General features: G+C 37.6%; 1 protein-coding gene across 1 annotated transcript in view; it reads left to right on the plus strand.

Moving 5' to 3' along the window:
* The window catches only part of PRKG2 (protein kinase cGMP-dependent 2), a 93,613-nt gene extending 71,238 nt beyond the window's left edge, over window positions 1-22,375 (plus strand). The window contains exons 15-19 of the mRNA XM_068542118.1: window positions 8,530-8,693; window positions 11,968-12,090; window positions 13,079-13,141; window positions 20,154-20,220; window positions 22,226-22,375. Coding sequence (XP_068398219.1) covers window positions 8,530-8,693; window positions 11,968-12,090; window positions 13,079-13,141; window positions 20,154-20,220; window positions 22,226-22,321 — 513 coding nt within the window. The 3' untranslated portion in view covers window positions 22,322-22,375. The remainder of the gene's footprint in view (window positions 1-8,529; window positions 8,694-11,967; window positions 12,091-13,078; window positions 13,142-20,153; window positions 20,221-22,225) is intronic.
* The last annotated feature ends 323 nt before the right edge of the window (window positions 22,376-22,698 follow it).

The raw sequence follows: 22,698 nt of genomic DNA on the forward strand, positions 1-22,698 counted from the left end.
TTTTAATACACCTCTTGCAGAAATTGATAGAATATTCCGACCAAAAATCACTAAAACTTTAGAAGATGTGTACAACACAATTTATAAACTTGCTATAATTGGCATGTAGGATATTCCCAATATTTAGAGAATGCACACGAACAAAATTTGATCATATACTAGGTTATTAAGCAAGTTTCAGCAAATATAAAAAAAATAGGAATTGGGCTGGCAGCTGGCAGCCTAACAGTGCTCCTGCCTTTGAAGGTTCCTGAGGGGGTCACAGTAGAAGTGAGGGCAGTGAGGATGCCTGGTCCAGCACATCAGGAGTGCACGTCTGGGTGATGGACACTGGGCGGTCCAGACTTGGACATGAATGTCCTTGAGGATGAAAGACTCCTTGAAAGGATGACCTTGGTCTCATTCTTCAAATTTTCATAAGTGGTGTTTTCATCTTCCTTTATCATTTCTTGGCAATATCAGTGAGAGGTCAGATATCTAAAGACAACAGTAAGGAAAGGCTTTTTTCCCCTCAGCAAAGAATAACCAGCAAAAGCCTGGAAAAAAGACCTAAGGAGGAGAAAGGTCTGCATTTGGAAAGTGTCTCTCTAGAGGCTATAGAGGTTTGCTCTTTAGTGATAATTACAGAAGATGCTTTTGTAGTGAGGGATGAAGACTTGATTCTATTCTTCTTCCCCGATTCATGATCGAGAGTGCCAGACTGGTTCAGTCCCACATGGAGCCCAGCTGGTCTAAGCCGTCTCCATCAGGAAACATATTAGATGGAGATGAAGCATTAGCAGATACTACTAAAGGACGATGGATATTCTCACATTACCATCTCTCATCTGCCCATCCAATAATTTCCTAAATTTTTCTTCACTTTCAAGGCCAGGGAGAGCTGATGAAGGCAGTCATGGTTATGAGTCCTCCTGGTTATCATGAATGAATCTGGGGTGATATTAAGATGTAGGACAGTACTTAAAGAGTTAAAAACTGACCTTGTTCTCAACCCAAGCAGAATTTATATAGTAGCTAGCCTTCTTGGGGTTGCACAGGAGAAAACTTGGTTGTAATCCAGTAAATCTCAGCTGTCACTCATCAATAAATGTTCTATATGACTGTGCTATTAATTCATGTGAGCAATACACCTCATGTGATAACAGAACACCTTAATCTTACATTGCGTATTGTATAAGAAAATACATTAAATGTTGATATTATTGCCTGCTTCTTTATGATCTCTGTGCCCTTCTGTGCTGATAGCCCCATAATGGCGGCAACTGTGCTATGGTATTTACTGCTGGGCGTAACACACAGAAGAATGAATGAAAGGTCGATGAGGGGACTTCCCTGGTGGTCCAGTGGATAAAACTTTGTGCCCCCAGTGCAGGGGGTGCGGGTTCGATCCTTGGTCGGAGACCTAAGATCCCATATGCTGCACAGCACAGCCAAAAAATAAATAAATAAAAAATATAAAATGACTGAATAAACAATTTGTTAAAAAAAAAAAAGTCATTGAGGTCACTTCCTCTTCACTCCCAAAATATTTAGGAACATAAAGGTTTTGTTCAGTGACATCAAAGTATGTAAGGTAGAAATCAATAACAAAATTTAAAAAACAGGACTCCAATAAAGATGTTTAAAAAAAAAAAGAACAGTACAGCTGACTTAAAAATTGCTTCAAAATTTAAAAGCCTAGATCTCATGTTAAGTGTTCTTACCATAATAAAATTTTAAAAATTTAAAGTAAAAAAATAAATAAATAAAAAACAGGAAGAAATCACTAAAAATTTTTGAATTCATCTCATTGGAATTTAAAGGATATTTCAAAATAACTCAAGGATCAACGAAGAAGAAATTTTAATGAATATTATAAAACAGAGTTGCACAGTAGAGAAGACTACATACCAACACATGTGGGTTGCAACTAAAATGATAGTGAGAATAATGTTTATAGCTTTTAATGTTTCAACTAGGAAATAAAGAAGGCCAAAAATTAATAAGTATTCAACTTAAGAATATGGAAAAGGGGGAAAAAACAAAGAAAAAGAAGGAAAAAATAAAGTTAAGAACATGAATTAATAAAATATAAAAGGATATGAAGTCAGGATGTTTTGAAAAACTAATAAAGCTAACACACTGTGAAAGTGCTGATCAAAAGAAAAAGAGAAGCGGTACAGATAAATGCTATAATGAGTGAACACAACTACAGCTATGGTAGAGAGTTACATGATTAGAAAGTATTTGGGCAACTCTACTACTACATATAATATAGTATATAGTATATTATATATATAAATGGTTGGGCTTGGGTGAGAGCTCTCTTCCTGGTTTGCAGGAGGTTCAGTATTTTATAGGAGGTTCTACCCAATGCAGAAAGATATAGATAAAATTAAAAGAAACATTGGAACATAACAAAACCTATTTTCCCATGTGATACGATTAACTCTATAGAAATCCAGAATGTAACGGCAAATTATTAGAATTTACTAGAGAGTTCAGTATGGTTGCTGGATGTAAGGTTAAATACCAGAAACATAGTTGATAAATAGGAATACAACTGCTATTTACAAAAAGCATAAAAATATAATCTATATATTTATATAATATAAATATATTGTATCTAGGAATAAATCTGACAAAAATATGTGAAAGCTTTATTGAGAAACTTATACAAATTTATAGAAAGACATTAAAAAGACCTAAATTAGTAGGTTCATTCTCATTTCTTTTGGGCACAGAGCCAGCAAACCTACCCCAGCCTTCTTTGTGGCTAGTTGTGACCATGTGACACAGTTCTAGCTCGTGAAATGTGAGGTGACATGCTTTGCACCACTGTCAGACCTGGGCTGATGGTGATCTGTGCAGCTGATTTCTATGCAGTCTTTCTGGCTTGTGGCCGATGAACACAGCCGATTTGAAGTCGGCAGAACCCTAAGATGGAAGGATCCTGCGTCCCTGAACCACTGCTTGGAGGAGATTTCCCTGCTGCTCGGGAAAACCCATTATGTGAGGAAGAAGTAAATTAATGGAGAGTGTAAGCTTCTATACTTTCTTGGATATCTTTGTTGCAGTAGCTAGCGTTACTCTGATTAACTCAGAAAAATGTATTAGGTTTAAAAATAGGAAGACTCAACATCCTAAAGGTATCGATACTTTGCAAAATGATCTGCAGATTTGATCCACTTCCAGTGGAATTCCAGCAGAGCTTTCCATGAAGCTTGGCAAGCTGATTCTAAAGTTTATACAGACTGACCAAAGGCCAAGAATAGCCAAGACATTTCTGAGGGCAAACAAGAACATGGGAGGGAACTCTCTCAGATATCAGAACTAATTATAATGCTATAGCTCAAAATAATTGCCAGTGGGAGGTTGCAAATTAAAACCACAGTGATTTAATACTTATAGATGGCAAAAAATAAAAGTTGATGTCACTAAAGGATGGTGAAGATGTAGAACAATAGGAACTCTTTACCACTGCTGTTGGTGAAGGGGTTGGTAATATAGGACCTAAGGAAAATAATTTGACAATAAGCAGTGAAGTTGAACATACCATGTCTTTGACCCAGAAATTCTACCTTCTTACACATGTCCAGTAGGCAAGATGGGAAATGATGTTAATAGAAGCTTTTTGTGTGATAACACGCTATTAGATATAAGACAAATTTCCATCAACCGCGTAACGAACAAAAACTTTACACCATTTACAGCATGTTCTTTCAGTGGTGTATGATACAGCAATGTAAAAGTACGGCAAAGTGGATTAAATTCAAAAATACGATTTTAAGTGAAAAAAGGCAATTTGCCCAAGAATAGATAAGATATATCTAAAAATTTTAAAAATGGGAACTATATATCACTTAAGGATATTAGATATGTGGGAAAATTAGAAATGAAGGCAAGCAAATGATAAACACAAAAAGTCAGGGTAATGGTGACCTCTTGGCAAGGGGTAGAAGGACAGTGTGGAAGGAGCACAGAGGGCTTCTGCATTGGTTCTGTTCTAATTATTAAACTGGTGGTGGATACTGGGGTGTTTTTATTCTCATACTTTATAACTTGCATGTTATGTCACATTATTTTATATGTGTCAAGTTTCCTTAACTTGAAAAATAAAAGTAATCATTGACTCTAACTATATTCTTTTTGACAGACCGTTATTAGCTGTACTTATTAAGTGACAATTAAACTTTTCCCACGAACATGCTTTTTCCGTTGCTCCTTTTCCCTTAAAAATCTACTTACTAATGAATTTACCTATAATGCGAAGGTTCCTATGGAACCTGGTTTCAGTTTCATCTTAAGTCTCCATGACCTTGCTAGACTTTAATTTTGTCATCTTTAACATTGAGATATAGTCCCTAACTCATAAAGTTGTTGTGAAGATTATACATATACATCTTATTGAAACGGATGTTAGCAGTTATGTCTTCATTCAGATTCTTTCATCAAACACATGTTGACCATCTGCTGTGCTACAAATGCTGTAGGGGGTACAAAATGAATAGGATGTAATGCCTCTCCTCCAGGAGCTGGATTTATTCACACACAACTAGACAGTGCTGCTGTAGGGGAGGCCATTGTGGAATAGAAACTGTTAAAGAACCTCATAAGAGAAAGGAATTGGTTCTGTAAATTCAAGGGAGGCTTCAAGGAGGCGGCGGCCTGTGAGTTGAGCCCCCGACGATCTGATTTTGTTTTGTTTGCTCTTGTGTATGCAAAGCTCCCCATCATCGTTCCCACTTTCCACTAAACACTCTTTTTCAAGTGAGTCACCACAGTCCCCTAAAGAATGGGGTGTGGCTGTGAAGGCCTCGTCCGTTCCATACCTTTGCCTCTCTCACTTGCTCTTGCCTCCAGTGGAAGCCATCCACAGTTGTCCGTTTTAGTAGATGGACCTTAGTATCACAGGGACATGAAATCCTCCTTAGTTGTTAGTGGATAGGATAAATAGATTCCACTTTACCTTTGTCTAGACTTGGGCAAAGTAAGGGCCCTAAAAATGCCACATAAATATTTTTTGGGGGAATGTTATGTCTCCGTGAATCATCTGGCTTAATTAGACTGGTCACTTTGTATCCTTTTTTTATGTGACCAAGAGAACCAGTAGCTGACAAATTTACGGAGCCAGAGAGAAACTTCTGGGAAAAAGCTAATACTTACTGGATACCAGCTCAGCAAGCCACAGTGCTAATTTTTCTTTCTGAATGAACCAATCATTGCTTCAGATATAGAAGCATCTTATAACCTTCTGGTTTGTTAAAATCTTTGGAGACAATGTTTTTAAGCTTTCAGCATAGTGTAAGCTGTCTTTCATAATGGGAATTTAATAGAGACAAAGGAAAACCTGTGTGCAGCTTCTCCAGAGATTCTTCTTGAAAGCTCAGTTCTGCTAGGAAAAAAACATTTTTAAAGGAAGGTGTCTATTTTCTTATCTTCTAGAATGAGCCCTTTGAAACATTAGTCAGGCCATGCATACCCCTTCTCTTCATCCTCCAGTGGCCTCCTAGAAAACAAATCTGAAACTCTTTCTGTGGTTTACTAGAACACTCCACAATCTGCCCTCACTTCCTGCCACTTCCCCTCACACACTATGGCCCAGACACAGTGGCCTTCTTGCCAATCCTTGATCTTCACCTCGCATGTTCCCGAAGGTTAGGGCCTTTGTGCTAGCTCTTTATCTGTCAGAATCATCCTTGCTCAGATTTTTACAAAGCTCTCATTCTTATTTCATGCAGATTTCTGCTCCAGTCTGCTCAAATGCTACCTCCTCAGAGAGACTTTTCTGATCACCCCATTTAAAGTATAATTCCTATTGATCTCAGTACCTAACTGCTGTATGTTTCTCCATTGCATATATCACTATCTGGCAATATTACATATGCTATGATATATTTTTTGATTTTTTTATTGAAGTATAGTTGATTTACAATGTTGTGTTACTTTCAGGTGTACAACAAAGTCATTCAGTTATATATATACATAGGTATACATGTATATACACACACACACACACATATATATACATTCTTTTTCAGATTCTTTTCCCCTATGGGTTATTATAAAATATCGAGTATAGTTCCCTGTGCTACACAGTAGGTCCTTGTTGGTTATATGATATTATATTTTTTATGCATGTTCTCCTCTTTCTCTTAAATGTAAGCTCTAAGAAGACTGGGGGCTTTGTCTGTATCCTGGTGCTTGGACATAACTGTTTTCAATAAATATTCATTGAATGAACAAAGGAAAGAACTTACATTTCTATTGACTAGAAGATAAAGGGTTAAAGAAAAGATTGAGGCTTCGTGGTGGTATCCATGCTGGTACAAGACAGAGGTAGTGTGAATTTTTATAAAATACACAGAACTTCACATCAGAAGATCTGGGACCTTCTATATTTGGCACATGACTTTGAATAGGACTGAGCATCAATTTCCTCCAACCAAATGGATTAGACTAAAGTTGATAAGATCAAAGGAGATAAAGGAAGTGGTAAGTTTTCATAAATCTTAAAATCTTAGTACAATTATTGCCATCTCTTTGGGTCAATATGTAAATACAAAAGCAAAATCAGGTACTCAAATTAAAATTTCTTACTTTCAGAACTAGAAAAGCTCTCCTAAACATCTAATGAACTTCCAGTCATCCTTCCATGGAAAACTTAAGTGCAATTTAAAAAATGAGTTGAGGGGGCTTCCCTGGTGGCGCAGTGGTTGGGAATCTGCCTGCCAATGCAGGGGACACGGGTTCGAGCCCTGTTCTGGGAGGATCCCACATGCCGTGGAGCGGCTGGGCCCGTGAGCCACAACTACTGAGCCTGCGCGTCTGGAGCCTGTGCCCCGCAGCGGGAGAGGCCGCGATGAAGAGTGGCCCCCGCTTGCCACAGCTGGAGAAGGCCCTCGCATAGAAACGAAGACCCAACACAGCCAAATAAATAAATAAATAAATAAATAAATAAATAAAAAGTCAGGAGCTCTTTAAAAAAAAAAAAATGAGTTGAAAGGCTGTTACAGAACAACAAAATATAATATTTCCATACGCGCATGGATGCAAATGCAATTATAAGCATTGCTTTCTTGTCTCTTAAATTTCAGTCTTTATAAAATTAGCTAAGATTTTCATATTGGTTCTTTATCTGAGGAATAAGTAGATATGCTAATTTCAGCTAGTTACAAATTTTAATTTCATAATATTCCCAGCCATCTCTTAGGTACAATCTTTGCGAGTCATTCTGTGTAGATAAAAGAAAAGAGTAAAAGCCCACTTCAAATTAGGTTGTTTAAATTCCCTTTTTTCTAATAAGGATATCCTTGCTGTTATGTGATAAATACCAAAAAACCTTAGTAAAAAGGTAAATTTCTAAGAGATTTTTAAACATACGACAAATATTTTAAATATTAATATTTGAATAAATAAATGAGGGCTGGATTTTATAGTTCACTGATTCATATTTTTTTAGGTGAGGGCCTATCTTGATGTGTTAACCTGATTTATTTGATTTTTTTAGCCAAGATTATTGCCATATTATTGAGATAGTCCATGTGTAATGAATCTATTAAAATGTGCATGTTGAAGCCCAGCTATAATTTATGTGTCTGTTTACTTGAGGGAGGTGGAGGGTGGTTTTACTAAAATAATACCTTTATGTATTGGAGATGAAAAGTACATGCTAAATCACCCCTGTGGAAGGAAACCAACTGTTTGTTTTGCAGGGCAGGACTTCAGTCATATACACTGCCTCGATTTAATGAGCGGGTCTTCTGTTGCTCCAGCTTTCTTTCCTGTCTTTATTCAGTGCACGGAGTTCATTGAATAGAGTCTCAGAGAAGTGGAAGGGCCTATCCTGAAAAGACAGAAGAGGGTATCATCCATTCATCACGCTGGGAGGGTTCCTAATCCTCAGTCAGCACTGAGCTCAGATGTCACTTCTTAATGACGTCTTTCCCCACCATCTTCTCCCTAATGTTCCAGAAGTCTATGTCTTTTGGCTCTCTGAGTTTATACTTTGCATAATCTTCTACTATATCCTGTCTCACATGGCAGTTTTTTAATCACATCTGTTTAAGTATTCCCAGTACTCTGAGCTTCTCCTAGTCAACACTGTATCTGTAGCGAAGCTCAAAGGGCACCAGGGTCTATCACTTCCCCCTTCTCTATCACTTCCCCCTTCTCTATCACTTCCGCCTTCTCTCTTCTTGCCAATGAATACCACTATTGATCTGCAAGTTACTTGTCTGCTTGCCCTGAGCTTCACCTTGGTTGTAAGGGTCTCTCCTTGCTAAACCATCCCTCTCGTCCTCTAAGGGTCATGGGCGTAGAGGTGTGTGCATGGAATTTTCTCCAATGTAACGAGATTTACACTTGGCCCTGCAAAAGAATAAATGAGAGGGTCAGTGGAGCGTGTGTGTGTGTGTGTGTGTGTGTGTGTGTGTGTGGTGTGAAGGGGAGGGTGGAGGTGTTGGAAGAAGATTGAAGAAGTTAGAGGAAGGCTTAAAGAAGAACTTGAGTTTTATGGTCTCTGAAAATTTCTTTGATCTTCTTTTCCAGGTTGACTTTGGATTTGCTAAGAAAATAGGATCTGGACAGAAAACATGGACGTTCTGTGGAACTCCCGAGTACGTAGCTCCTGAAGTCATTCTCAACAAAGGACATGACTTCAGTGTGGATTTTTGGTCCCTGGGAATTCTAGTGTATGAACTCCTCACGGGCAAGTAAGTACCTTGTGTTTAGTCTCTTCTTTAGAGAAGAGCAAAAATAACTTACTCATGATAAAAAATATATGATTTAAGAATTTAATATTTTGGAAGTGTTTTTGATTAAGCATGATGCCTTTTCCTCTTCACATTGTGTCATATATAACATGCTTGCTAGCTTGTAACATGGTGAAAAGATTCAGGAAGTTGCAGGAAAGGAGTACAAAATTGCTACGGTTTACCTAGAATGGCAAGGCCTATTATTATAGATAATATATCAAGTGTGTGAAGGTTTGGGGAATCCATCATAAAAATAAGAAAGGAAATTGAAGTTGTGGGCTGTTATTATTTCCTCATATTTTTTTTTGTAGTCGAGAAAATAGCGATCATAGTTCCATTAAATCCATTGATCGATTAAATTTAGCCGTGTTCTTCCATCTTCCCAATAAATCATTAACCAGAAATGCTGAAAGAAGGCAACATTGCTGGATTTAAATTTTAATCCCCTTGTCAACTGCTTTCTAGAGGTGCTAATGAACAGAGGCAGGACATAGCAGGGGTTTTACAAGTTAAAATTGGATTGCCATTCCTGAAGCGATTAAAGGGCTGTATTAATGAATCCAGGATCCCAAATATTCAACCTGCCTGCACACACATACACACTTATACACACACATGCACACACACATATTACCTCACATTTGTAAAGCCCTTGACAGCTTACAAAGCACTTACATGTGTATTATCTAATTTCGTTTTCACAAGCTTGTATGGAAGTTAAAGCAGGAATTGTTTATTATCTTATGATTTAAATTTGTATTATGATTATTTTATGATTTAAATCTTATAGATTAGAAAACTGTGTCAGAGAGCTGCTTGCCTAAGATCAAGGATTTAATCTCAGGTCTTCTGACTCTAAATATGACACACTTTTCATTAAACACATGTGCCTTATACATAAGAGTTTTTAATATAATGCATGGCTGTACACACAGGATTCAGATCAGGTAGTTTTCTTTCAGGTTTTCTACCTCCATTTCTCATTAACGGATTTGGTCATTCTTTTAAGCCTTTACAACCAAATATTCTCAGTCTTGATGTCAGGGAGGATTTGCATTTGAAATGGCATAAGAAATGCTGGAATAAGCCCAGTGACGGGGATTCCAGTCTCAACACCTGCGTTACAAAAGGAGAGCTTTGTAGAATCTTCTTGAACTTTTTACACTGCAGATTTCAAAGTTGGGTTACCCATGGCTCCATTCTTTTTCCTCGTCCACATGAAAGATTATTTGATATTATCTGTAATCATTTTCAAATATTCATTGCTTAAGATTTTGAAGTGAAAAAGAGAAAAATTTCCAGGTAGTCATTCAGAGATAAAGTTACTTCAGGTCTCAGGACACAAGGATTTCTATTTCAAGAGTTTGTTTCCTCATCCCTGGAAAATTTGTCAGCTGCATTTCTAAGAGATTCATGATGGCTCTTGTAGGTAACTGGAGAATATGCATTTCAGTCTTCGTCAGCTGGAATAAATTGTCACAAGAAGTAGGGAAATAAAGTGAGGGAATAAGGAAGGGGAAAAAAACCCTCAATAACTTGGAGTTGCTGAAGTGGCCTTGAGTTGTCATGAAGAAGGTGCGAAATTGCTGTTATAAAGGCTTTCGGGGTAGGGCGTGAGAAGAGTTCATTTTAAATGCCCTAAAGTCAGAAGGTAAAACAAAAGAACTAAAAAACCAAAACAAAACAAAACACGGCCAACTTGTAACTATATAAATAAGTTGAAGGAATTGTAGCAATGGTTTTTGTTTTCTACCTCATTTTCTTTTCAAGTGAAACATAGATTATTGAAAAGTTGGTGCACCGAACTTGTTTCAGGTTCATTACCAAGGGTGGGAACTCTCAGTATCCAAAGGTCTCAAGAGTGACCAAGATAGAACAGACTCATTCATGAAAATCATCTTTAATTTTCAAAAGTTAAATGACACAATAGAATAGGTATGAAAGTGTTTTTAAAAGCAGAGTTCATGCATGAACATGTTATCCAAATCCAGTGGTTAATTTCCAGTGCTTTCTTACTCATCTGAGCAACAGTTGGCTTGAAATTCTCTCTTCGTGGTTTCTAGGACCTCACTTTCTCTCATTTCTCTTCCCCTGCTAGAGGCTCCAGCTCAGCGTCTGTTGCTGGATTCTTCTTGTCATCCTGACCTTCTTCAGTGGTCATCGGGCCACTTCAGTCCTTGACCTCTTTCCTACCCACTCACTCCTTGGGTGATAACATCAAGCCCCATGGCCCGTAGATACTGTCTGATGACTCCCCGGAATCATAACTCCAGCCCTAACCTCCTACCTGAATGTCAGACTCATAAATGCAAATGTCTGCTTAACATCTCTATTTGGATGTTCAAGATGCAACTCGATTCTCTTCCTCAGAACCTGCTCTGAACCTGCGCACTCCCAGCCTAATCTCCACACCAGTCTTAGTAAACAGTAGTTCCGTTCCATAGGTCAAAACACTTCAGCATCATTCTTGAATCCTTTCTGTCTCCTGCGTACCACATTCACCCCAGTAGCAAATCCTGTTGACTTTATGCCATCGAAATAATCCAGAATCCCACCATTTCTCACCACCTTCATCACTACCGTTTGAGTCCAGGCTACCAGGCCTGCCTTCCCCCCACTGCTAGTACCATCACAGTTTATTTTCAACACATTTTTAAAAAGCTTAGTCTGGCTTCTGTAAATTAGATCACCTGACCTGGGCGTATCCCCAGGTCCTTCCTATAGCCCGCTAGATCGAGATGACCATCCTGCCCTCACCTCTTATACTCTCTCCTGCTTACTCACTCCACCAGCAGCACTGCCCTCCTTTCTGTTCCAAGAACAACCCATGTCCACTCCTGACTCCTGGTCTTTGTACTTGCTGTCTTGGAATCCCTTGCCTGTGTGGCTCATTCACTCCCACCTCTGCTCAACTGTCAACATATGAGAGATGCTTTTCCTATCCACTGTGTCTAAAAAAAACACACCTCCTCTCTCTCACTCTCTGTCCTCCCCTTTATTTTTCTTTTTAGTGATTATCACCACTTGACAGATTACCTCTGTATGTATGTGTGTGCGTGTGTGTGTGTGTGTGTATTTTGTTAAGTGATATGAAATTATTTTCTAGCATATATCCAGATTTGCTATAAAACAACTCATGAGAGGGAGGGAGGGAGGGAAAAAAAGAAAAGGAATCTAGTTGTAAATGTGTCTCAGATGCTGGTCCTAGTGTCCTATTTTGGCTTTTCTCTAGCCCACCCTTTTCTGGGATTGACCAAATGATGACCTACAATTTGATTCTCAAAGGAATTGAAAAAATGGATTTTCCCAGAAAGATAACCAGACGACCTGAGGATTTGATTCGGAAGCTTTGCAGGTGAGAATGAATATTAAAAACCCCTTGTTCTTGGGGGAAGATATGAAGACTTCTCATTTCTGCTGCCACACATTTTAAAGTTAGGTGTATATTTACTTTTTGTACTTTTCTATGTAGTTAAATTATATTTAATGAAAATCATTTTCTATTTTGCTGTCTGTGCTAGAAGTTTGAGTTTCCTTCATGTAATACACAGCACCTACTTACAGTTTAAAAGAGATCCAGATTGTTCAGGTTATCTTTAAGAATCATCTTTGTCTGTTAGAGGAAAATAGAACCACAAAACTTAGCTTAATAAAGGAGTAGTTTACAGCCTTGTTATTTTGAGAGAAAATTAATGGCGATGATAAAGTATTACTGTATGTCCTCTTTCAATCTTCATTAAAAAGAAAGTACTCCTATTTTAAATTACTCCAAATTTCTACACTAAAAATAATTTATTGGAGAACAGAAGACTTCTAGAATTTTGTTTAAGCTTCATTTTGTCACAGTTTTCTTGCACACTTGAACTTTTTAAAAAGCTTTAAAATTTAGTAAATTTAGAACATGAAACCTGGCTGTGAGTTGCCCACAGAAATTTCTGCATGCTTCTAAAATTTCAGCTCTGTTATAAATGATTCTCTAAAGCTTTCCCTGGTTTCCTTAGCAGACTTGGTAAGGTGGCATCCTCCTGTTCTTTTAAGCATTTATTCATAGCTCATTTAAAGCACTGGGAGATACCTATATCTATATATATCCATATGTATATACCTATATCTATATACTGGGATATATAGATATTGAATACATATATTCATATTCCTGACTGTAATTTGACTGTGGCTCCCCCAGAGAGGGCATGTGTTTTCCATTTCCTTATACTCAGATGTGCCTGGTTTATGAATATTGTTGACAAAATGAATGAACGAATAAAGAAAAATTGTTAAATTTTAATGTAAAATTCACTCAAACATAATTATTATAAATTGACTTAAAATTTTTATTTTAGGCAAAATCCAACAGAAAGACTAGGAAATCTGAAGAATGGAATCAATGACATTAAGAAACACAGGTACATAGTTACTTCTCTGCCCAGAAAAATCTAGAAATTTATTTTTAAAGTGTGGTAATCTTGAAGCTTCTCTCAGTCTAAAGATCCCTACACAGATGCTCAAGTTTTCCTTTTTGGTGCTTTATTTTTAATTTGTGTTTTACTAGCTGCAATGAAGTTATAAAACAAATTACAAAATCACATATTCAAGTTATAGCAACTTAGCTTTTTATCTGCTGCAATCTCCATTATTATTTTTTAATATTAACTTGGATTCTGTAAAGGAATCAAGTTCTAGTGTTGACGTTTGATTTACAATTAAAGTAGGATAGTTATTTTTCTCAATATTCTAGAGAATGGGTCAGCTAAACCAACTGTTAAATAGTATTCTATTTCAGTTTTAATTAATATTATATATTTATTTTAAATATAATTTTCCTTTGACCAGCTCTCCATATTTTGAAGCTTCCTATCGTATTTTACTTCTGGGGTAAAGTACATTGATTTCCACAAAACCTCAAACAGTGTTTTATCCTTATGTAATAATCTAACAAGCACCTTTTTCAGGTCTGTGAATTTCTAAAGCTGGTCTTTAAAACCATCAATAACTTCCATAATATAAACTCTCTGATTTGGTTCCATATGTGGAAGTTCAGGCCTTGGAGTTGTTTTTTTTTTTTTAAATCTATGCCTAGCTAAATCCTGCAACCCTTGAGATGTTTTGATTTTGCTTATGATTTACAGAAGTGAAACATCACCTACTGATAGTACAAAAAATAAATTTGAGAATTTCATTACTGAAAACCTTTGAGCACACTGCTGTGTTCACGTTCAGAAAGAAAAACACCTCTCAACATTTTATTCCTCTCTGGATATTTTTACTGAAGAATTAGGGGCACGTCAACACAGTGTGAAAATAAAGGGAGAAATGCTGCTGAATAGAAACACTATTCGTTTTTCTGAACAGTAGTGGTGCAGCTCAAAAAAAAAAAAAGAAAAAAAAAAATCCCCAAGCTGCCAGCCCTGCTCTATCTATTCATGAACTTTCTTGAAATAAAGCCATGTATTCAACATTGTAAATTCATATCGGGCTCTGCCATAAGGATATATCAGGACGAGGATGGGGAAGCAGGGAGGGAGGAAGAGATGGAGACAGACAGACACATCTGTGGATTTTATAGACATCAAAATACGTATTTTATTGTTCTTTGTCATCTTTTGGATTATCTTTAGTGTAAAGCTCATTATTTGTCTTAGATTACAAATTATCTCTCTTCCTACGTGCTGTTATCACAGTTTCTTTTCTCATGATAAAATGACACATAAACACACCATTCATATTGAACAAACAAGTGCCCAGTCAATTGAAGTCCCCCTTCCAATGTATTTCCTCTTTTATCTCATTAAAGAAGCGTCTTCATGTTTGCTCTGGGGTAGTTGGGAAATAGAAGTGGTATAATTGTTAACAGGTTCCCGTTTTATCTCTTACTTCTTATTTACCTGAGGCTCATTTAAATATAGCTGTCAAATTGTGATTAGATGTACATGAAAATTCATGCTAAAGGATTTTCTCACTTCAACATGGTAATGAATTTTGAATTTCCTTCCCCATAGGGATTAATTTGCCCACTCTTCTTAACAGACAGGGTGTTCTTTGCCAAGTAGCTGAAGCATACAGCTGAAGCTGCTGTGTGTAGGGCAGAGTTCACTAATAAGATGTACCAAATTTACACAGTGCCTTCCGGTGAGCCCAGGGAGATCAAAAACATTATTTCATCTGATTTTCATAGTGCTTCTTAACATACAAAGATGGGGCACGGGGATCTGAAAAATAGAACTCTCTTTGCTTTCAAATAGGAGTGTTCTATAACCTTCCATAAGTCTCCAAGGCATATATAGCTTCACTACCCAGTATATTCTTGTAATGTTTTCTAAAAGAAAACATTCTTTCTAAAATTTGCCATCAGATTTTCCCACTCCTCTCTAAAGTAAAACACCTTTTTTCCTTGGAGAACCATTTACTTCAATTTTGTATTTAAAAACAATAGTTAAATATGGCATATTGTTATATGTTTGTCCAGTCTGGGTTAAATCATCTTTCTTAAAAATAGAGTTCCTCCCTCTCCTATTTATAAGTTAACTTATAAACTAGGTACCAGTCATGTCTCCCGACACCTCTCTGAAAAGAGGGATAATATATTTGTAGGGTACAATTAAATCTTTCCTGCTAGGTAGAGGAGTAATTTGTTTCAGGTCTCTTAATGTTACCTTTAGTATTTCCAGTCTCTAGAATTTTACTCTCAAGAATAGCTACTACTCTTCTAAAAAGGAAGAAGCAATTTATGTACAGTTGCTGCTAATATTTCTTTAGTGAATATTTTTCACACACGGCTGCATGCTGGCACTTGGATTACTTAAAATGTGGTTAGTGTCAAAAAGGCCAGGTGTTAAGTGAATAACCACTCATGTTAAGTAAATATTGCCATAAGTCAAATTGTAACAAGTACTCAGCAAGAAACGCATAGGCTCTCTGAGTCAGTAGAGTAACAGTAATGATTTTTATTAATATTTATGGAGTAGCATTTGGGTAGAGAGCATTGTAAAATATGTGAAAAGGAATTGTGTCAGTCACTGGTGGCAAAAGAAAAGAATCCACAGAACTGTGTGCCTAGAAATCCCTAAAAATGGAGCCTTGGTCTGTGCAAAGAAGGTGATGGGTGGATCAAGGAGAGGACTTCTGTGGTTTTGCAGCAAGGACAAGGGAAGTCATACATCTAGGATTGCTGTCTGACTCTCACTCTTTGCTTAGAGACTCAGCAGTGTAGACCAAAATGGTACTTTGGGTTAAGAATGGCATCTGAAATGGAATGTACTAAGAGCCCGCCCTCTCCGTTTTTAGTACTTTTTTCTCTTGCTAAGCTTAGACTTGGAATGGGAAATCCAGTCAAGGAGTGACCCAAAACCAACTCCACGAGAGGGAGGAGATTGAAAAAGGTAGAAAAGGGTAACTTCGGATACGGTTGACAGACCAATGAATACGAGGGCCCCCTAAAATCTCCCAGCCTTCATTCTCATACCTCCCACCACCACCCTGACCTATCACGCCCCCCTGCGGTTATTCTTCACATAGCAGCCAGAATCGTCCTCTGAAAACATATTTAGATTGCATCACTTCCTTACAACTTTCTACTGGCTTCCCGATAAGCATAAAATCTTGATTCCTTGTTGTGTTCTACAAGACCCTATAGGATCTGGCCTCTGGCTGGTTCTCAGACATCATATTTTTCTCTCGTTTCCCCTCCACTCACCACACTTCAGCTCATTCCTATCACTTTCTTCCATTCAGAAGGTCATTGCCACAGATCTTCCCATGGCTTCTCCCTTCTCTTCATTCTGGCCTCAATTCAAATATCACTTCTTCAGATAGCACCCTAGCTGAAAGCAGCACCTCCCAACCCACCCCTATCCCAGTCATCATTCACCATTTTATTCTCTTTTATCTTCCTAGTACTTATTAGTATATGAAGTTAATGTAAATGTTCTTATTCTTTACTTTTTTGTTTGATTACTTGTCACCTCCCGCCAAAATAAAAATATCTTAAAAGCAGGGTCTTTGTTGTTTTTGTTGCCTGGGACCAAGTTGACTTTCCATAAATTTTTGTTGGCTGGCTGACCTGACCTCAGTGTCCCAAGAGAAAAGATCAGTGGATTTAAACAGTATTATTCCATGTTCTTTATAAGATTCTGAGAGACAGAGTACATTGTTTCTGTCTGAGAGGAGCAAGTCCTCCTCATTTCTGGTGTTGCATTTCCAGCTCACCAAGCCTGGTACATATCCTAAAGACCAGATCAGTCCTTCCTTTTAGATTAATAGTTTGGAAGCAATAAATGAAAGAACTTCATCTGGCCATCAGCCTCATCTCATTACAGATAACTCATTAAAATACTTTTTATCTTGGAGATTCTTATATACATTTCACCAAGAGCATCACCACCATGGCAGTGTGATACTGTAAGACATGATAGTTAGAGGTCCTATGTAAGGGTGTTCTCTTGTAGAGTCATTCAGTTATTCAACAGACATTTATTGGAGCCCCTGTTTTGTGTCAATTACTGTTGCAAGTGTTAGGGACACAGAAGGAAAGGAAACAGACAAAAACCCCTCCCCTCATGGAGATTGCATTCTAGCTGGGGAGACAGAAAATAAAGAAAATAATTAAGTCAAGTGTATAGTAGGTATATTAGAAAGCAGTAAGTTATAAGGAGAGAAAATAAAGTATGGAAGGAGGATGGGAAGTACGTGGGGGTGGGGATGGGGAGGGGTTGCCATGTTAGACTGGATGGCCAATGAAGGCCTCTCTAAGAAGATGACCTTCGAGAAAATACCTGATGGTGCTGAGGAAACAAACCATGTGGAAATCTGGGGAAAGGACAATTCAGCTACAGGGGCTCAAGTGCAAAGGTCTTGAAGTGGGAACATCCCAAGCTTGTTGGAAGAATGTTGAGGAGACAAAGGAGCAAGGGAGAGAGAAAGAGAAAAGTAGGGCAGTGGCAGGGTGGGGGAAGGGTGGTGGTGGAAAGGGTGATAAGGCCTGTGGGTTTTAATAAAGACATGGTAATGACTTTGCCTTTTACACTGAGTGAAATTGGAAGCATTGGACAGTTTTGAACAAAGGCATGATGTGAACAAAGGCTGCAATGGCTGATGGCTTCAGGCGGGCGACATTTAGTGTTTACTGGAATGGCAGGCAACAGTTTTTTTTGTCTGCAGTTGATACAGCGATTAGATTACTCTTTCAGGTTTTCCTCCAAACTTAAAATGTTGGAGGAAACATTTCCTCCAAATGACTTACATTTTAAATGATCACCCTTGCTGCTGGGCTGTTTCCCATGGACAAAAGCAGGAGGACCTGTTAGGATGTTATTATACTAATACAGGCAAGAAATAACTGTGGCTTGGCCCATGCTGGTAGAGTGGAGGTGTTGAGTATTGGCCAGGTTCTGAACACCAATGTATTTTGAACATAACAGACTAGATTTACATATGGACTGAGATAGGAGGTGAGGGAAAGGATAACTCCAAAGTCTTTGGTTTGAGCAACTGGAAGAGTTGAGGGAAGTTTGTTGGAGAAAATTTGGAGCTTCAGTGTGGACCTGATACAGCTAGATGCCCGTTAGACATCCAGTGGGGAGATGGTGAATAGCACTTGTAGCTAGCAGCCTGTTAAGCAGTGTGTGTGTGTCTGTGTGTGTGTGTGTGTGTGTGGAGGAGGGCGGGGTGGTGGTGGAAATAGCAGTTTGGGAGTAATCAGTTTATACATGCTATTTAAAGCCACAAGAGTGAATGAGATTTCTTAGAAAGTGGGAGTAGTTGGAAGAAGAAGAGGTCCAAGGACTGAGCCCCAGAGCGTGCCAACTTCCTATGGAAATAGAAATGGAAAATGAGAGAAAGCACCCAAGATGGTAAGAAGAAAGCCAGGACAAGGGCATGTCTCTGCAGCCAAGTGAAGAAAGTGTTTCAGGAGGTGTGAGTGATGAACTGTGCTAAGAGTAAGATGAAAACTGAGAATTGAGGGAATGCGCTGGAGTGGAGAGGGTGAAGCCTGATTGTGGTGTGCCCAGGAGAAAATGGGTAGTGTCGACTGAAGAAAAACACACAACCTAAAAGTTGCAAGTTATGTTTTATTCGGAGACCTTACTGAGGACTATAGCCCAGGAGACAACCTCTCAGCTCTGAGGAACTGCTGCAAAGAGATAAAGGAGGAATCAGGATACATAAGAGTTTTTGCTTTAAAAACAAAAACATGTAGTAGAACATCGGAAGATTACTGCTGAAGTGGTGAGGGGCCATATAGGGGTAGGGGAGTAAGAGGTACAAACTATTAGGTATAGAATGAGCTATGAGGATATATTGTACAACACAAGAAATATAGCCAATATTTTGTAATAACTATAAATGGAGTGTAAGTTTTAAAAATTGTGCATCACTATATTGTACACCTGTAACTTACATACTGCTGTACAGCAACTGTACTTTAATTTTAAAAAGAAAAAGAAAAAAAATTTACCGCTAATCACAAATAAAAGACATCTCAAGTCGACGATTTTACTGCTTTTCTATATATGGGAAGATGCAAGAGTTTGGGCTCCTTGAAATTATCCCTTAGATACGCATCTTAACTATCTAGGGCCAGTATTCAGTTTTTCTCCATCCTGAATTCCCCATCAGGTGGCTGCAATGGCTTATGGCTTCAGGGCAGGCAACATTTAGTGTTTACCGGAATGGCAGGCAACAGTTTTTTGTCCGCAGTTGATACAGTGATTAGATTACTCTGTCAAGTTTTCCTCCAATGGAAAGAGAGAAATGGAGTGAGAGTTGGAGGGGAGTTCAGGTCAAGGGTGATTGCTTTGTGGTTGGAAGAATTTAAATGTTTCCATACTGATTCGAATGCCCCAGGAGAGACGATGTTAAAGATTCAGGAGAGAGGAGAATTTAAGGCGCATGTCTCAATAGAGAATGTCTACAAGATCAAATACACAACAGAGGAGCTGACCTTAGCGAGAAGCAAGGGAAGTTCATTCATGGTACAGGAGAGAAAGGAAACACACAGATGTGGGTACACAGGCAGGTTTGCTGGTGGAAAATTGTAGAAGTTCTCTTTTCTGCTCCTGGTTTCTTAGTGAAATAGGAAGTCAGGCCATCATTTGGGAGGGAAGATGGATAGGAGGTCTGAAAGTTTGAGGGGAGAGGACGAAGTATGGATTATGAGTCTAAGGGAGTGTGACGAGGGGAACAACGGGGAAATCTAGACTGACTGCTGGGCAGCATTAAAGGCCCCCCTGAGGGTAGTGGGCATGGATTTAATGTGAGAGACACACATGTGTGTGGGCATGGTTGAGTATTTTCCTCTGATCGCTTGCAGCTGTACTGTTGCAGGCAGGGAGCAGGCAACAAAATGGGTGGACAGATAACTTGACATGCTAATAGTTTATCAGATAAGTAATATTTCTCTGTACTTTTCTGATTTCTCAGGTGGTTAAATGGTTTTAATTGGGAAGGACTGAAAGCACGGAACCTTCCATCACCTTTACAAAGAGAGGTATGGTATCTACTATATTACTCTCTTGATTTTTTTCTAAATATTTGTTTTTGTAAACAGATTTTAGGTGTGTGTGTGTGTGTGTGTAGAATAGATTAAAAAAATTTTTTAACAGTTTTTAAATTTAAGTGAAAATGTCTTTGCAATTGTGACTATATGGTCTAAATAGTATTACGTATTCAATGGACCTTAGCTCAGCTCTTAAGAATGGATTACATGTAAATCTAAGTCCCAAGGTAGCCAGTGTTGGTCAGGCTGACAGATGGTTCTAAAAATATAATATGAACCTATATGTAATTTAAAATTTTCCAGTAGCCGTATTAAAAAAGGTAAAAAGAAATGGGTGAAATTAATTTTAATTATCATAATACATTAAAATATTATTCCAACATGTAACAAACACAAAATATTAATATATTAATAAAGATGTTACATTTATTTTTTTCATACTAAATTTTCAAAAATCCCAAGTGGATTTTCCACTTTGAGCCATCTCAGTTCCAACTAGCTATATTTCCAGTACTCAGTCCCCATGCATTGCGTTGGACAGCACAGCTCCAGAGAAAGCAGAACATCTGCTAAGTTGGGGAGGGAGGGCGATGGCTCAGGAATAATCTAGTCAACACCCTACAAATGTTATGTTGTGTTCTCTGTAGAGGAATTTTGAGGATCTTTTTCTTTGTACCTTTTTAGATTGACATCTGAAGTTTTTCATTACACGTCTAAGTCATTGTGGAGAATGTAATTTCTAGTATATTGTAAATATTGACATTTTACAGTAAAACATTACTCTTACTTTGCCCCTTTAAATATATCCAGTGTAATCTAAATGCCATTGAGATATGAAACCCATCAGCCATTTAAAAAATAGACAGAAATATTACATGATTACTTTTTCTCTCTAAACAGCTATTTTCATATTTCCATTAGATTTTCTCTATAAAATTTCATCCTAATGTAAAAGATTTTTATACTGGATGGTCTTCTATTAATCATTCTTTAAGTGCCTTTCAATTTTAGTTTTATAAAATTTAAAATTTTTGTGAGAATAAAAATTTCACTGGCAACACAAGTATTTCTTCTGGATTCAGTTATAATTACATTTTTGTAGCATGCAGTATCAAACAACACACATATATTATAAATTTTAAAATAATTATTAAACAAAAATGTTTTGAAAAGAAATTATTTAATGTACTTGTGAATGAGTGTTATTTATTAAAAAATGGGATCAGATTCCACATCAATTCTATTTCTTTTTAAAATTATTTTTCTATAGATGAAAGTGCTAAGAGTTGTGTTCACAGAAATAAGTAAATGAGAGTGGAGGATTTTATAATAGCAATGTCACTTTGAGCACCTCTGAGTAGTCTCCTTATCCCCCCAAAAAACTCATTATGATGGATCATAAATAGTATTTTTAGTGATCTATCAGCTGATAATTCAATTAGGTACTAATGAAGATTGTTTGAAAGCAAAGAATCGGAAACCACTTGATTTGCAAAGTAATTTAATACCAGAGTCATTTCACTCTTTCAACAAGGTCACTAGTATTCTGAATTGTCCCTTTGTTTGACATTCTGGAGAATTTATATGGGTCAATTAACCCTATAAAAATTCAAGATCAGTGAGAAACTTTATTATAAAGTGGAAGAAGGATTCTGGCAAGTTTTGAATTTTTAATATTTCCTTTTGAAATATTTTCCAATTTGAAAAAAAAAAAAGAGACATCATTTCTGTCACCTTTTCTTTCAGAAATAACTCCTTAAGCCAGGTAGCTCCTACTGAATGTAATTCTGGGACCCAATCCATTTGTTCTAAAGGGGAGATCTCATGAGGCTGAGAGTGTGACTCAAAAATGATAACTGGTTATCTTTTCCTTATATGTACATTACAAGTGGTTGCAGTAGAAAATCAGTGTTCAGGTACAGAAAGCATTCCCCATATGTTCTAGCATGCTTCGTCAACATTATCCTCACCTTTGGTTTAATCCTTTTTCTCCTAGCTAAGTGGACCCACAGATCACAGCTACTTTGACAAGTATCCTCCCGAGAAGGGGGTGCCTCCTGATGAGCTGTCAGGCTGGGATAAAGACTTCTGACAAAAGAAAAGATGATTACTGCCCTACATACACAAGAAGACTCTAAGGACCAACAATCCAACACTGATTATTTCTCTTCAGAGTATTATACTATCTTTTAGAAGACCATTAGAGAAAAGAAATCCCTGCCCATGAGCTGGGGGTGGGAAATAGTGGGTGCGGAGGTGGTTCTGAATTATAATGTCTCATTTAGCTGCTGTGAATTATTCATGTGTTCTGTTCTTTGCTTTTCTCCAATGTTGAAGGCTATCCTATTCCCCTCTCCAAAGTCAGAACCATTTTTGTCAAAGGGACATCATTTTCTCTGCAATCTGTTGCTCCGTCTCAATTATATTTGTCTCTTTTGAGTCCTAGTAAGGTTTAAAAAGTGTCTTGCC

This window comes from Eschrichtius robustus, chromosome 4 (genome assembly GCF_028021215.1).
Source record: "Eschrichtius robustus isolate mEscRob2 chromosome 4, mEscRob2.pri, whole genome shotgun sequence".
NCBI lineage: Eukaryota > Metazoa > Chordata > Mammalia > Artiodactyla > Eschrichtiidae > Eschrichtius > Eschrichtius robustus.